The sequence below is a fragment of the Drosophila navojoa genome, chromosome 3, assembly GCF_054131105.1.
Source record: "Drosophila navojoa isolate 15081-1374.11 chromosome 3, UAZ_NAV_1.0, whole genome shotgun sequence".
NCBI classification, from domain to species: domain Eukaryota; kingdom Metazoa; phylum Arthropoda; class Insecta; order Diptera; family Drosophilidae; genus Drosophila; species Drosophila navojoa.
In genome coordinates, this window is record NC_142891.1 from 24,379,753 (window position 1) to 24,395,255 (window position 15,503).

Genomic DNA, 15,503 nt, shown 5'->3' on the forward strand with positions numbered 1-15,503 from the left:
ATTCAATATTTTCACTAAAATAAAATATGCATTTCTTAATGTGCTAAATAATTATTGATTATTGTTGAATTTGCTCGCACCTAATATCGAGTTACGCAGCTAAACTGTGTGTTTCATAAAATCCATTTCTAATTGTACATTTTACATACATCATATCATATCATATATCTTTGTATAATTGCATATCTATTGTGGAGCACGTGAGGTTTGCTACAGCGGGGATAGGGGCAAATGTGCTCGATTTGTATTAATGTGACTTCCGGTTTGGTGTTGGTGTAAACTTTAGTTGTATTCTATATATGTTCGTAAATAATTGAATAGAGCAGCAAGTCGATTGGGGGATCACACGATTGCAATGTGAAAGCTTTGACAATCCGTCAATAAACAGATGCAACTGTCCAATAAGTATCCAACAGATACTAGCTATACCTTCCTAAACAGATACTAACTATGTGTATGCTAACTTACTGACTTACTCTATATATGCACTTATTTAGTGTATAATTAATTGATATATTTAAGGCATTATCGCTAAAGTACGACACTCTCTCTGTATTAAAATGTGGCTCCAATCGATTATTTGAAAACATGAAATTAAGGAATTCGATCTATTCGCTCGTGGAGCGCTTTAAAATATATTCGCATTCTATGTGTGACTCGAGCTTAATTTTATTTCCTCTCTGTATTTCGCTCTGATATGAGTTCCTTATAGAATTTTGCACAATATGTACACACAAAATATATATGTATATTGTATTCTTGTAGTTAATTTACTTGTATTATATTCTATTAATTGCGTTTGTTTTGCTTTTTCAACAACAATCATTGTGTTAATTATTATTATTACGTTTTATTTGCATTACTCACACATCGTTTCACAGCACAATTTCCATTGACAATTGTTAAAATATTGATATTATTATATTAGTTCAGCTGTATTTTCAAAATTTTCTATTGATTTCTCTAGGCTTGTAAGGGACGCAGTCAAAATGTTTGCACATTAAAAATTTCGCATTTCGCATTTCGAAACCGAGATTTGAACAATGTAAAAGCTTTAGGGATCAAAGATACAAAATCTTTAGCAGTTTACATCGATCTAATAATAGTCTGGAATTTAATATAGTAGTAGGTATGCTCTTTTAGGGTCTCTCATCATGACGTCAAACATGACTTCGACTTGTAACTTTGGCAGCTGGCGACATGTCTGTCCGATTGAACTCAGCTGAGTTGGTTCCTTCTATAGAAGATAATTCATGCATTCACATTGCGATAAACTATTGATTAACTGTTACGTCGACTCTGGAGGAACAACAGTCAATTAGCTCTTAAAATGTAAATGGTACGTATACAGTATAAAATATGCCTATCACAAGGAGCTAAGACTACAATACGAATCTACAATATGCTTATACAATAAATAAACTAATTATAAATATTGTTGCAACGCTCCAAATGTGAACTTCTGTGAACCGTTTTGAAACATTGTATAAAAGATTATTTACGTGTTATCTACAAGGAAAGTACAATTGAACACTTGGTTGTAAGTACAAGTACATTAGCTGGTTTCAGCTCTTAAGGAAATCATAAAGTCAGACACATAGGGTTGTTGACACATTGGAGGCACGCCTGGAATGCTAGCGGAGCTCTGCAGGCGTCTCCATCTCCGTCTCCGTCTCCGCTCAAGCCGAATCAGCTTAAGGCTATGTGCGACAGTTGTTGAGATTGCTGGACTACATGCACAGGAACATGTTGAACTATCGCCACTACAAGCGAATCGAGTTCGACTCCTCCTCCTCATCGTTATCGTCAATTAGCTCGTTGCGATCGTCGTCGATCTGAATCTTGTGATGCGACGTATTTCGTGTGTGCTGCTGCTGCTGTTGTTGCTGCTGTTGTGTTGCTCGATTCAGTGGGCCAGCCGTGCCATGGGCATTAGTCGGTGCTACTGCTGGAGCTTCTACGTTGCTGCCAGAGGGCAGGATGCTGTAGTTAAGATCTTTTGAATTGGAGCGACGATGACGCAAAATACTGAGACCACTCGATGATGACTCGGGTACGGCCACTTGGCTGTTCAGATCCTTCGAATTGGTCCGCGAGTGGCAGCGCGATCCACTGCTACCCTCCACCTCATTGGAGTTCTTCACCTTGCCGGCATCAGCCACCACGTTCTTCAGCACATTGACATTCTTCTTGGGATTGCTGTGATGTGAGTGCGGATGGCGCAGGAAGTCCGCGTCGAAGCGAATATTGTTGGGCATATAGATCTGGTCGTAGCTGTGGTTGCGCGAGTGCTTCTTCACGAAATGGCCACAGCCCGTGGTTAGCTCGTCGTCGTCATCCTCCTCGGCGTACTCCTGCGGTCGCAGCTGGTTTTGTATGAAGCGTATGGGCAGCGACGGATCGTCGCGCAACGTCTTGTGGCGCACATCATGTGGATTCAGATCAGTGGAGTGATTACGTGTGTGCGACTGCAGCTTCTTCAGATTCGTGAACTTATTGCCAACGGCATCCGCAGCGCTGCTTGCCACATTGTGGTCCTTGGCAAAGCTCTTGATCATCTTCACATCGCACGAGGCGCTGCGGAAGTGCTTCTTCGACTTGGTCTGCGGCACATGGCAGCTGTTTGCTGCTGGCACCACATGTCCACACTTGTCGTAGCTGCAAACAGTTCCAATTAGTTGCGGCAGTAGCAAAGCATAGCCATAGCTTACCAGTATTCCAGCTGCAGGGTGCGCGAGTCGTTGCGCGATTCGTTGCGCGAGTGCCGCAATATCTCAGTTGGGATAATCAGCTCGCCGTTGCCTGCCACGAATCCAGTGCTCGCATCCCCGGCCGTCAGCTTCTCCTCGAATACTGCAAGCAGAAGAAAAAACATTTGTTAATATTTCGAAGGGATTGTGGATGTACTTACGTTTGTCCAAACTGATGATGGATCCGATGATGGGATCGCTGGCATTCAGTGGCTTCATTTTCTCGAGCTGCTTGCGCCTGCGCACGAGCCACCAGTCCACAATGAAGATAAACAGGGCGACTAGCTTAACGGACGCACACAGACCCACATATCTGAGGGGCAGGAGGGGTATATTAGCGGAGAGTCGGGTATGCTGAGCTGATGAGCGCTTACTTGTAACGAAACTTCTCGATATCATAGATGAGACAACGGCCGCCCTTCTCGCCACACGACGACTTCCACAAGAGACACGTGGAGTCGATGAGATTGCCAAAGACAATGGGCGCTGGTATATAGCCGAATAGGCGGAATATCACGAACTGCATGCCCAGGGCAAAGGAGCGCTCCTCCTCGGACACGGAGCGCAGCACAATCATTAGCAGAGGCATCTGCGTGGACGCCACTATGAATGTCATGAAGAACAGCAGTATGAGGAAGGGGTAGATGGTGCGGCAGGGCGTGGCGCACGGCCCAGCTGTGGCCACCGGCACGACAGTGACCTCAGCAAAGTCCTCGTTGGCACTCAATGCCTGAGCCTGGCTGCCGCCAGCGCCCCGATAAATGCTGCTCGAAATGTTGGCGTGAACACCTGCGAGAAGAGGAGAAGGGAAGAAGGGAGTGAGATTGAGGAACTTTAGCAGACGAGGCATACGCACAGGCACAGTTGGTGTAGTTGGAGCTGGACGAGAAGGCGGTGCAGCCGGCGTGGCAGGGACTGAAGTAGGTCAGGCCATTGTTGCCGCAAACAGGCTCCACCTCACTGGTCAGGCACTCGCAGCCGAAGTTGCAGGCGGCCGTCAGATTCACCTGGAACGGCTGGTCCAGCGTCGAGCCGTGCTTGGTGTAGTAGGGTATCGTGGTGCCGGCCATCTTCAGGTTGTCGCAGCCCAAGAAGAACAGCATCGCATAGCAGGCCAGGCAGATGACGTTCGTGATGAGCACGAACTGCACGGCGCCTTTTGGCTTGAGCTGGAAACGCTTCAGCACGCAGCCACCGATGAAGATGCCAATGCAGGCACCAGGCACTGCGATCGAGCCGGTGAATATGTTCGCCTGGCTCTTGCCCAGGCTGAACTGCGTCTCCAGATATTTCGGCAGAAACACGACAAAGCCGGAGACAATCATCAGCTCCATGCAAGCGCCGAGGCAGGTGACGATGTAGACGGGATTCTTGACCAGGCGCAGCATGGACTGCGGTATATCCTTGATGTCCTTGCCATAGCCGGTGTCCACCTTGGGCGGCGAATGCGTCTCCTCCTCTTTGGTCGTCACCGCCACAATCTCCTTCTTCACCTTGCCCAACTCATCCGTGGCGACAGCGCCCGAGTTGTTCGGCAACGTCAGCTGCACCACGCTGCTCTTGCGTATCTTCTTCTTCTCGCGCGTCAGCACCTTGGGAAAGGAGAAGAACGGAACAGCGACCACGAGCAGTATCACGCCGCAGAGCAGAAAGCCGCCCCACCACATGCCCACCCAGCGACGATCCCCAGGCGCTGCAGCGAAATAGATCAAAGATTGGATTAGGACTCTAGTACATATCATTTATATAGGATTTACTCACTTATGGATATGATGGTGGACGAGAGCGAGTCCATGTGGAAGGAGAGCAGGTAGGCGCCAAGCAGGAAGCCAACGACCGGTCCGAAAGCCGCCATGCTGTACATGCAGCCGATGTACATGGAGGAGCTCTCGGTGCGCACGTGATCGTCCACATAGGTGGTGCCCAGCGTGAAGAGCGGACTGCCCCCGCAGCCGAGCAGCAGCTGGGCGAGCACAAAGAGGAGAACGGGCCCAGTGGTGGAGGCCTTGCCCTCCAGGCAGTTGTCCTCGCGCAGCGTGTGCGGCGCCAGGGGCTGATGGGAGAGCCCGCTGGAGAGTCTGCCCAGATCCATGTCCTGGTCCCGCACCAAGGCGCTGCGGCAAATGTTGTCGCTGGTCTTGTTCATGATCGCAATGCCCGGATTCTGCTCGCCCGTAAAGTGCGGCACCATGAACACCAGCGAGCCGATGCCCATGATTACGGCGCCGATGCCAATCCAGACGGGTATGTGTCGCCGGCTGCCCAGGTAGCTGACGAATATGACGGTTATCACGTTGCCGATCTCGTAGCTGGAGGCGATGAGGCCCGAATAGCTGGAGGGGATCTCGAAACGCTTCTCAATGGTGGTGATCACCGAGTTGATGTAGCCCGAGCTCAGCGCCTGCTGCATCATCACCAGCAGCGACAGCAGCAGCACGAATATCTTGATCCTGGCGAATCTCTGAATGCCATACGGCCGGCAATTCAATATGCCGCAATCCCTCGAACGAAACTGCTCCTCATCCTCGTCGTCGTCGCGCTGGTGATCGGCATTGCTGCATTTGCTGGCTGCAGCAGCAGCCGCAGCAGCCGCAGCAGCCGCTGCCGACGGCTGTCGACTGTGGCACTTGAGGACGGCATTATCCATGGCGATCGTCGATGCGGCCGCCAGCGTCGCCTTGGCCGGCTTGGACAAGTCGCCCACATGCGAGCTCTCCTGGGTGGCATCTATGCTGCTCTCGTCGCCGCTGTTCGTCTCCGAATAGAGGCCTGTCATCTGGTACATTGATTCCTGTCGCCTGCAAGTAGACAATTGTATCAGCGCCTGGACCACACAGTAGCTTGCCACACGATTGTCATGACTTTTCTTGCACGAATTTGAATGTAAGGCTCGATTGGGAGAAACAAAAATGGGGAAAAACTGCAATTTGAATGAATTTTTGAAATATCTGACGTTTTAACGAACTATGAAGCAGCTACAAAGCAAGCGAGGCAATTCACGAATCGGACGGATTTATGGATGGATTGATTCCCTTGAGCTATGGCATCGAGTAGCAAATATATGAGAAAAGCAACCTGATTACTGATTATTAGATTACCAATATAAACTACAAACTAGATTCTATATTCATTCCTTAAAATCACTTTAAAGACGCTAGAAAAATCTTGAATTTTTATTTGTTTTTTGTTTTTGCTTTTTATGTTAAAGTAGTTCTAAAACATCTGGATTTCATGAAGAAACAAGTAAGAAGACTCTAGTCGAGACTGCTCAACTATGAGATACCCTGAACCCTCCAAGCTGATATTCTCATCATTCTGCACTACTTTTATGCACGCACACATACATTAACATGCATCCACCCTCACGTGCCCGGGCTCTGCTAACTGCGCAGTAAGCAGCGACTGCGCTTGGGCTGCGCTGCAGTGTGGGCAATAGTATGAGAATTTACTTGGTGAAAAAGTTCTTTTGTAAACACACGATCTTAATGAAATTTTCTGGGCGTAATTATATGGTCAAAATGTGTGTACATTCCAAAGCACAAATCTCTAGTACTTGAAATACGTTTTTTACAAATTGGGGGCGAAGGGGGCGTGATATCCAAAATCTGTGGAAAACAAAATGTATTCATCATATGTCTATACACAGTAAATCTGAAGTCTCCACGTCTAATAGTACTCCGATGAGGCTCAAAAAAACAAAATCAATTTTTCGATTATTCTCGATAAAAAAGTTATCGGATGAGTTTTCGAAAAAATAAAGCAAACTCGTACTGCGTATGGTATACACGAGTATGCACACAAAATTTCAGCTCTCTAGCTCTTATATCTTCTGAGATCTCGGCGTTCATACGGACAGACGGACGGACGGACAGACGGACAGGGCTATATCGACTCAGCTCGTCGTGCTGATCAAGAATATATATACTTTATGGGGTCTGCGATGATTCCTTCTGCCTATTACATACTTTTACACAAAAACATTATACCCTGATTTCCCATTTTCAATGGGTTCAGGGTATAAAAACAGAATGGTCTGTGGGAAAGGCTAAACACGAGTAACGACGACAAGGATGTCAAATCGAAGTTCCTCGAAAACATTTTGCAAACACTTTTCAGTGCCGGTCGGTCGAATCCGCTGCAGACTGCGACTCGCTGAGGGATCAACAACGTCAATTGCCTGACCTAGAGCCACGGAGCAAGTTCTAGGTTGCGGCAATTCAATCGAAGGACTGCACCGAGGACAATTCATTTGCCGTGCTTGAATGCAATGCCAAACAAAGGCTTTTCTCTTCAGGCCAAAAGCCAATTCTCGCCACGGGCAACTGCAGCCACGGCTCCCGGCAATCGCCAGCCAAACAGCCAACCGATTCGCGGAGTGACTGAGGCGAGGCTCACGTGCCGGGCTGCCTCGGCCTGTCGGCTGTTTGGCCTGGCCCTGACTTGACGTGCGCATTGACAGGAGTGCCCTCTGAGGGCTCCATCAATATTTCAATATTTGACCGAGCCGTCGTAATCGACTGCCATCGATTGTGTCTATCCCCAGTGAATTATTGATGTCGCCCGAGCTGCAGCCCCTAACTGCAGGCCTAATTACACAGAAAAAGAGCCGCCCAGTGGGTCGATTTCGAGTTGTGTTTGCACCAACCAGCCAAGGTGTCAATTTATGTAAATGATGGTGTTTCTATTTGGTTTTCGTCTAGGGGGTCTAGGAAATGCTTTGACTAATGTCCCATGTCGTGCTACTGCACTTTGGCTCACCTGTGACCTTTGCGATGTGTTGCGCCCGCCTCTGCATCGCTCGTGCACACACCAGACACTGAAGCTGAACCTGAGCCAGTGCCTGCGGCTGCACCTGAACTAGTTCCAGTTCCAGTGGCAATGCCTGCAGTTGCTGCTGCTGCTGCTGCTGCCGGACTGGATTCCTGCTCGAAGGAGGGATTCGTGTACTGCTCTGTATGTGTAGATGGTCGCTTGGCCGACATAATGTTGCATTTACGTTATAAAACCAATCATATGACACGACCATTCAATCAGTACGTTCGCCTTGCTCCTGTCCAAAGGCTATGTCATTGCACTGCAACTGCAAAAGAAGAAGAAAAGAAATGTTATAGGTTATATAAAGTAATATTAGTATATTAATAAATGCCTTATAGGAACTGATAAGCAGTTTTAGTATTATTTTAAAAATACTGCAAAAATTAAAAATTCAATTCATATATCTTAATCTTGAATTTATGAATAAATACTTTAGTCCATAAAAATCCAAAAAGAGAGAATACCTGCAATCTGTTTGATATGAACTCTATGATGTTATTTATTGACTGACTAGACTTTACCAAAAGAATACTGCATAGTAAATATCATACCAAATCAATTGCTTTATTTATATAATAATGCAATGAGTGATAATTTAGATGATATGAACCATAGATTATGACATAGAGATAATATAATACAACCCATTAATCTGCCACTCTATATTCACAATCTAATAACATCAGAGATTCGTTATTTATTTCTGGACTCTTAAACATATTCAAAGAATACTAGAAAAATTCTCGAAATTACCAGACAAATACTGATTATAATTACAATTTTAGTCTAGATGTACAATACAGAGGAGGATATGACATTGGGATAGTTTACTTTAATCCATTTAAGCTGCCATTGTATTAGCAATATGATATTATCAGAGAGTTTCTATTCAATGACGTATTAGGAACTTCATTACCTTTATCTTGAAACATTGCACGTAATGCGAAAGAAAAGTAATTAAAGAAATAGAAATGCGATGCGTTTGGAAATACAAATGAGCTGACAATTGACAGTGGCACTTAGACTTACATGAAACCGCCCCTCCGACCGCCCGCCCACTTGGCCTGACTGGGAATGGGATCTGATATGCCAGAACTATGAGCGGACTTAACACATGACTCAAATGAAGTATTTTTCTGTTGCCAAGAGTCAAGAGCATAATCGCACTTCTATAGAAGAAGAAGAAGCAGGAAGAGAGTGGAAGACAGAGGGGGAGCGCATACGCACATTTCTTGTACAATTGACTTCCGGGTGTCCTGAAGTGTTGGATTCTATTGCACGACTAATTGTGCCTTAAATCTTTGTGCCAGCCAACTCGACAAGTGGCCATGAGCTGCTGCAGAGGCTGGCTGCGAAATAATTACGGAAGACGCCAGGCAGTCAGCACTTTAGTGTGGTGCCAAGCACATCGCACACCAACCACACCACCTACTGAACCACTGAGCTGCACATATAAGGCAGCTCGTGTCGAGGCTGAGGCTGTGGCTGGGACTGGGACTGGGGCTGAGGCTGGTGCCGTTTCAGATTAAAAATACACACGTTATGTGACCATGTGCTGTGGCTGTGTGGACTCGTTTCTATGAAGGGCTGTGTGAGGATGAGCCGGGAGCCGCTGGCTGGGAATGAATTGGCAACAAAAGACGCAGTAACAAGAGCCGACGCGACACGACAGACGTCAGCTGCTGATTTCCCTTTCATTAATATGCGGCTCAGCAAAGAGCGGCAGCAGCAATAGCACTTGAACACGCCCACAAGCAACGCCCACACTTACACTATATACATATATAACTTTATATATAAATCAACGTGTGTGTGTGTGTGTGTGTGTGTGTGTGCCGGTCTTTGGTCATTGCGGAGCGCTATCGATTGGCAAATATGAAAATCAGCAAATGGCCAACATTCCACCTGCTGTTCGCAGTCGCGTCGCTCCGATCCCCGCAGCGGTCAGCGCATGTAAATTGCATGGCTAATTGAAGATTTGCCGATGGCTAACTTCTGGCTCGGCTCTCGGTGCGGCTCCGGTGCGGCTCCGGTGCTTAACCGTAATTTACGGCTTCCAATCTGACCCATTTGTTTTGGGGCAAATGCCCGGCTAATGTTCCGGCCGGATTGCATTTTGTCAGGCGCTGCCCACTGAACCAGTTAACCAATTATGTGACGCTCTTAGTGCATGTGCCCGGCCCCTACCTCGCCCTAGTCCTCACAGTCCCCTCCACTACCTATATATATGCCCTCTAGTATATATTCATTCAGTTGGTTATTCGTGTTGACCCACAAATGCTTCAGCTTATTGCTTTCATGTTTTCCATTTCTCGTGTCACAGCAAAAATGTTTTCGCCCGTCTCGCTCGCATCTCGATTCTCGCAGCTGCGAGCATCCTCCAATGACAAAATGTTATAAATTCCTCTCGTTCATTTTTCATTTGCTTCTTTTACATTTTTGGCAAGAGGCCAATGCAATTTTTCGGTTTTTTTGCTTCGCTAGTTCGAGAGTCCCAAATGGAGGAGTCACAAAATGAATTAAATGCATCAATATTGATGGATTATAATTGAAAATCTCTTTTCCACAGAGGGATAGAGGGATACAAAGAGAGAGAGGGAGACAGAGAGAGTGCAAATAACAAAACGCTTTTGTTGAAGCTTTCGTTACAGCACTTATCGCCAGAGAGGCAAGGATTAAGCATTTAGTTATCGCATTTGCTTAGAGATTATACTTGAAGTGTAATCATAACATCAGTGTGACAGTTGTTCAGTCTGTGTGTAAATATGAATGGAACAATCGTGTCTGCGAATGAGACAGTCATAATGGATAGACGTAAAAAGCCCCACAAAGTTTATATAATATATTCTTGATAATGATCAGCAGCCGAGTGGATCAAGCACGAAGAAATGGAGATCAGAATGTATAGAAGCTAGAATTGATAGATACTTTAAAGTAGATCAAATGCCAAGAAATGAATAACTCCCGACTGAAACATTATTTCTGGATTTTTTATAACTATGTGTGATATTTAACTGTACCTATTTGCAATAATATATCAGTAAATTATAGAATAACTATAGAATTTAAGATTGTATTTAATTTCGTTCTGAGCCAAGAAAATTATGTTTATTATAAAATCTACAGAATTCTTTGGGTTTTTTCCATTCTAAAATATTATAACTTGAATGCGCACATTTTCACAATCTAGTTAGGTGAAATAGTGTCGATACTACGAACATAGCCCGAGCAAGTAATTATACTCCAGATATGTTTTTGTTAACACACGCAGCTGACACTCCTGACATTTGTTTTTTTTTTTTTTTTTTTTTTTTTTTTTTTTTTTTTTTTTTTTGTGCGTAGTGAAAGTACAAAAGTCGCAACGACATGAAGTCAACTTATGAATCCACTTGACTCTCTGGCAATTAAAGTTAATATGTAGCATTAAGTGTGTCCCAGGGGCCACAAGCGGCTTGGGAGCTGTCCCCTATGAGCAGCTGCTGCCGATCAGCTGATGGGCTTTTCGTGACATCGATTATGGTCGAAATTACATAACTTTTGTAATGTATTTTTCGCGTCTCTCTTGGGTTTACAAGAGGAAATGCGCAGATATTTGTAATGAAACTTTTTGCGAAGTCAACATATTTGCGGTTAGTTTAAGCTTCTGTAATGTTACAAGACTATTTATCATTATGTTAATTTACATATTTTAGTTTTATTTAAGGAAGCTTTAATAACATTATCAGTATAAAATGCTCTTTGTAAGCTAGTTACTAATATGTTGATTTCCATCCTCAATTTTCTTTTGTTTCTCTGTCGTTCTTTCTCTTTCCTTGTTTAAGTTTGTGTAACTTCATATTTTCTCTCTCTTTTCCTGGCGGTAAATTGTTTTTGTCTCTTTCTCTGTCGTTCTACTGATCTATAATCTTGTCTAAATTCAAATCTCAAACAGTTATTATAATAATTGATAAATTATTTACTATTAAAAACCCATTCGAATTAAATCTGTAGTTAAAGATTCTCTTAAAATTCAATTTTAAATTGGGAATTAATTGTTTTCCTCTGCTGCCGCCGGTACAAATGGAATTGCTCTGAGAGTGAATTAGCAATCGCTAATATTAGATATTCAAATTGCGATAGGTCAGCTGCTAATTAAGTGCAAGTCATTTTGCTGTTCGGTTGAGTCAATTCGTTGTTGTTGTGTGTTGCCCATTTTTACGTTCAGTTTTCAACATGATTTGCTCCACTGTTGATGGCCATTTGTTTTTGCATAACTTTTACATGACACACATGTAGTCCAGTTAGGCATGACACACTGTCAACCAATGTGGAACCGCATGGCCTTCGATGTTGGCCAAAACCTGTACCGCAATTACCAATGGCCACAGATATTGTAGATACAGTTCGAGATATAGATACAGTAAGAAGATACTTTTTGAATTGTAGATACACCAGATACCAGGGATAGAATTATATAGATGCGGATAACAGATATGGATAAATTTGATAATATTAGCTTAACAGATGCACATTGAATCTCAGATATATAGATACAGATACAAAATCCACAAAGTCAAGTAGAGTAATGATAGATACGTAGATACAAGTTTATACAATTGTTTCTAGATGCAAAGCATAGATAAACAACCTCAAGTAAAGTATAGACACGTCATAGATAAGATGAAGATACAAATGCAACTATGGATACATAAAACTCGATATACAAGTAGAAGCTTACAGATACAGATACAGTATACAGATTCAATACATTTATATAGATTCAAATACAGCCTAAATACAAATTTATACAATTGTTTCTAGATGCAAAGCATAGATAAACATCCTCAAGTAAAGTATAGCTACGTCACACAGATGAAGATACAAATGCAACTATAGATACAGATACAACATAAACATAAAACTAGATATATAAGTAGAAGTTTATAGACACAGATACAGTATACAGATTCAACACATTCATATAAATTCAAATACAGCTCTTGTCTAGATACATTTGCAGACACACCCAGCGGCTGCCCGTCAGCTCTATAGTCGAAGCCCTATTCGAGTAAATCCTAATGTCAATATGCAAAAGCCAAAAGAAATAACGACCAAATAAGCATTCATCGTTTGCAGCTCATGATTAACGGAGCGCTGGCTAACTGTACCGTTGCCAATAATCGAGGCCAATGCTTTTCGCAACAAGCACAAGCACAGCTCTAGAACAAAGGCAAGCATTTCGCCAAACAAGATCAACAGCGAAGCCTCGCAGCAAAATCGCAACTGGCGAATGGCGATTGGCCGTTCGTTCGTTCAACTCGCAACGAGTGAGTCAGGTGCCACCTTAGCATGCACCCTCAGTGAGCAGATGATAGCAGAAGAGGCGCAGGGGGGAGCAGGGGAAGCGAAGATCTTGAGCAACAATAAACAAAAGCGAAGCGGAGCCAACGAACGATCTTCGTGCTTGTGTGGCACATTGAAAGTGACATGTGACTTTTTGCACAATTAAAAATAATCATAAATTTTACAATTGTAATTGTAAATTGCGTACTGCGCATTGCATTAGGCAGAGACATACCCACACACACACAGAGAGAGATACACAGAAATGTTGGGAACTGGTTAAGAGGATTAGTTACTCCCCCAGCAAGCGAACTGTAATCCGATACACTCCATCTAACTGACAATGCCCCGATGGCCCGTTGGCGTTGTGCTCCGCGAGTCATTCGGGTGGTTGGGTTTTTTGGGTGGTGAGGCACGCCAACAATACGCGAAGCCCCGCGCAGTCAGCACCACAAATGCACGGAATGCAGCTGAAAGCCTTCCAAAACTTACTTCAAGTAAATGCACAACTGTCTCGATTGCAGCGAATGGGAGCATAGAGGGGGGGAAGGCGCTCTTAGCATTTCGAAACTCGAGATTGCAGTTGTCTAAATAAACAGCAACAAAAAGATTTATATATGTATGTATCTTTAAAGTAGCGAAAGTAAAGCCCAACGTAAAGCCCGCATTTACTTCAACCTAATTGGTGCCTGACAACAAATTTGGCAACAAATCATTTGCTTGAGAAACTAAATTATTATATTCATTGTGTTTAGCTACGAAAATATTTAAACAGGTTTTTAATCAGGCTTGGAATACGCATATGATTAGCCCTAATACCATAATATATATATATATGTATAAATGTATATAAATAATGTACTATAATATAAAAGAAATATAAAAGAAATGAGAAATTTATTACATTCCTAGAATTTTGCAGCTCACAAAGCTCAGAAGAAAAGAGTTAAGAGTAGGTTTAGTTTCATCAATATATATATTTAAATATACATGTGTACAAAGTATAAAAAATATATATTTTTGTATGAAAATATATTGATAAACAGTCGATAAAGCCCGCTTTGCAACATTGTGCCTATAAATTACAATTATGAGCTGATTGCTGTTGATTAAAACTGAAATGAGAAATTCAACATTTTGTATGCCCAATTTGGATTTATGGGGAAAAACGCTAATGGAACAATATCGACAATTCCCGCTAGGCATTTACGCACTTGGGCATCTGTTATTAATCTTATTAAAATACACTCCATGTATTTTAGACACTTGATAACGCAAATAAATGTGGGTCAGAAAGTCAAGCAACATTATAATCTAACAAATACCCTTATCTCTCTCTCTCTCTCTCTCTCAATATATATTTCTCGAATGCGTATTTAATACTTGTATAGACAATATTCTTATCGCTGAATAATATGCAAAAATACATAGTACATGCTTATATGTATATTAATTAAAAAATAAATTTAAATATTTACATAATAAGATAAATAATAAAAAAAATAAAAATATAAAAAATATTATATTTTAATTATTTTATGTTTATCACATTTATTAACTATTTTAAAAATATAAATAAAGTTGATTGGCAACCCCATATATAAAGCCCATGTCTTGTTTACGTCTAGAGCCAACTCTCCATCGTAAACCTTGCTTCATTAACTCTTGGATTAATATTACATATATATATATACATCCATATATTACAATTTATTCATAGCTAAAACAGTTTTCCACATTGTCATACCTCTACCCTATTAAGAATAATTATGTTCTCTTCGGCTTTTAGTTCCCCTCTTCAGGCAGAGATAATACAATTATAGCTGACAATTCGAATACAGGGTATAGCTGTACAACCTGTTCACACTTTATAATGCAAACACTTAGCACCTCGTTTCAAATGAGCTAGCTATAAATAATATGCGCACATAGGAATACAATTCTTAGATCACTTCTATAGGAGCCGTACCCTTTGACAAACTCAATGAGAACTGATGTTAGAGTATGAGCTCAAGTTACTTTTTGTGTATTTGCGCAGAGCTCGAGCCGTTCGTTGTAAATTGCCCAACATCAAATTGTGTACAGAGTAAGCGATAATTGTAATTATACGAGCTGCATCATGAAGCTTGCCCACACAATGGACTTTCCGGTTTAGGGTTTACTCGAAGCTCTAGCCATGGAAAAGTTAAAACAAAGCAAGCAACAAAAGTGCGTGCATGCCCTCCCTGGATGGAGATTATCAAGTCATCAATGTCAAGTAAAAAACGGTCGAGGTTATGCCGCACATTACATAAGTAGAGTAGCGTAAAGTGAAGAGAGAGAGCGAGAGGGAGAGATTGATCTATATACAGTGGTATATCTCTTCGAATAGGTATGTAGTTAGTGTATCTGGTTGCCACGATGCGACGCCATAATTCTAATTGTTTAGTTCTCAAAATGTCCGCACTCTTATCAGCGTGCTTATACAATATATGTATTTTCGTAATTGCTTCCACTGCCGCTGCTCTGGGCAACTGTCGGCAGTCAAGGGTCTCTCTATTTGCGCAAATGTGTTACAAATATTTATATAAATCAACGGGCGTGGAAGAAGAGCCAGTCTCTAACAAAGAAACTATT

The 15,503-nt window shown here is 42.7% G+C and overlaps 2 protein-coding genes across 5 annotated transcripts in view; one reads left to right on the top strand and one right to left on the bottom strand.

The window, feature by feature from the left end:
• The window catches only part of LOC115562955 (enoyl-CoA delta isomerase 1, mitochondrial), a 103,661-nt gene that overhangs the window by 26,095 nt on the left and 62,063 nt on the right, over positions 1-15,503 (top strand). The window lies entirely within an intron of this gene.
• Oatp30B (Organic anion transporting polypeptide 30B) overlaps positions 834-15,503 on the bottom strand; it is a 29,382-nt gene continuing 14,712 nt past the window's right edge. For all 4 annotated transcript variants that reach the window (XM_030385190.2, XM_089256781.1, XM_089256780.1 and 1 more), the window contains 7 exons: positions 7,509-7,830; positions 4,512-5,548; positions 3,607-4,443; positions 3,125-3,539; positions 2,912-3,063; positions 2,712-2,853; positions 834-2,658 (listed from right to left, as the gene is read on the bottom strand). In XM_030385190.2, the coding sequence (XP_030241050.1) occupies positions 1,764-2,658; positions 2,712-2,853; positions 2,912-3,063; positions 3,125-3,539; positions 3,607-4,443; positions 4,512-5,548; positions 7,509-7,732 (3,702 nt within the window). In that variant the 5' untranslated portion in view covers positions 7,733-7,830 and the 3' untranslated portion in view covers positions 834-1,763. The remainder of the gene's footprint in view (positions 2,659-2,711; positions 2,854-2,911; positions 3,064-3,124; positions 3,540-3,606; positions 4,444-4,511; positions 5,549-7,508; positions 7,831-15,503) is intronic.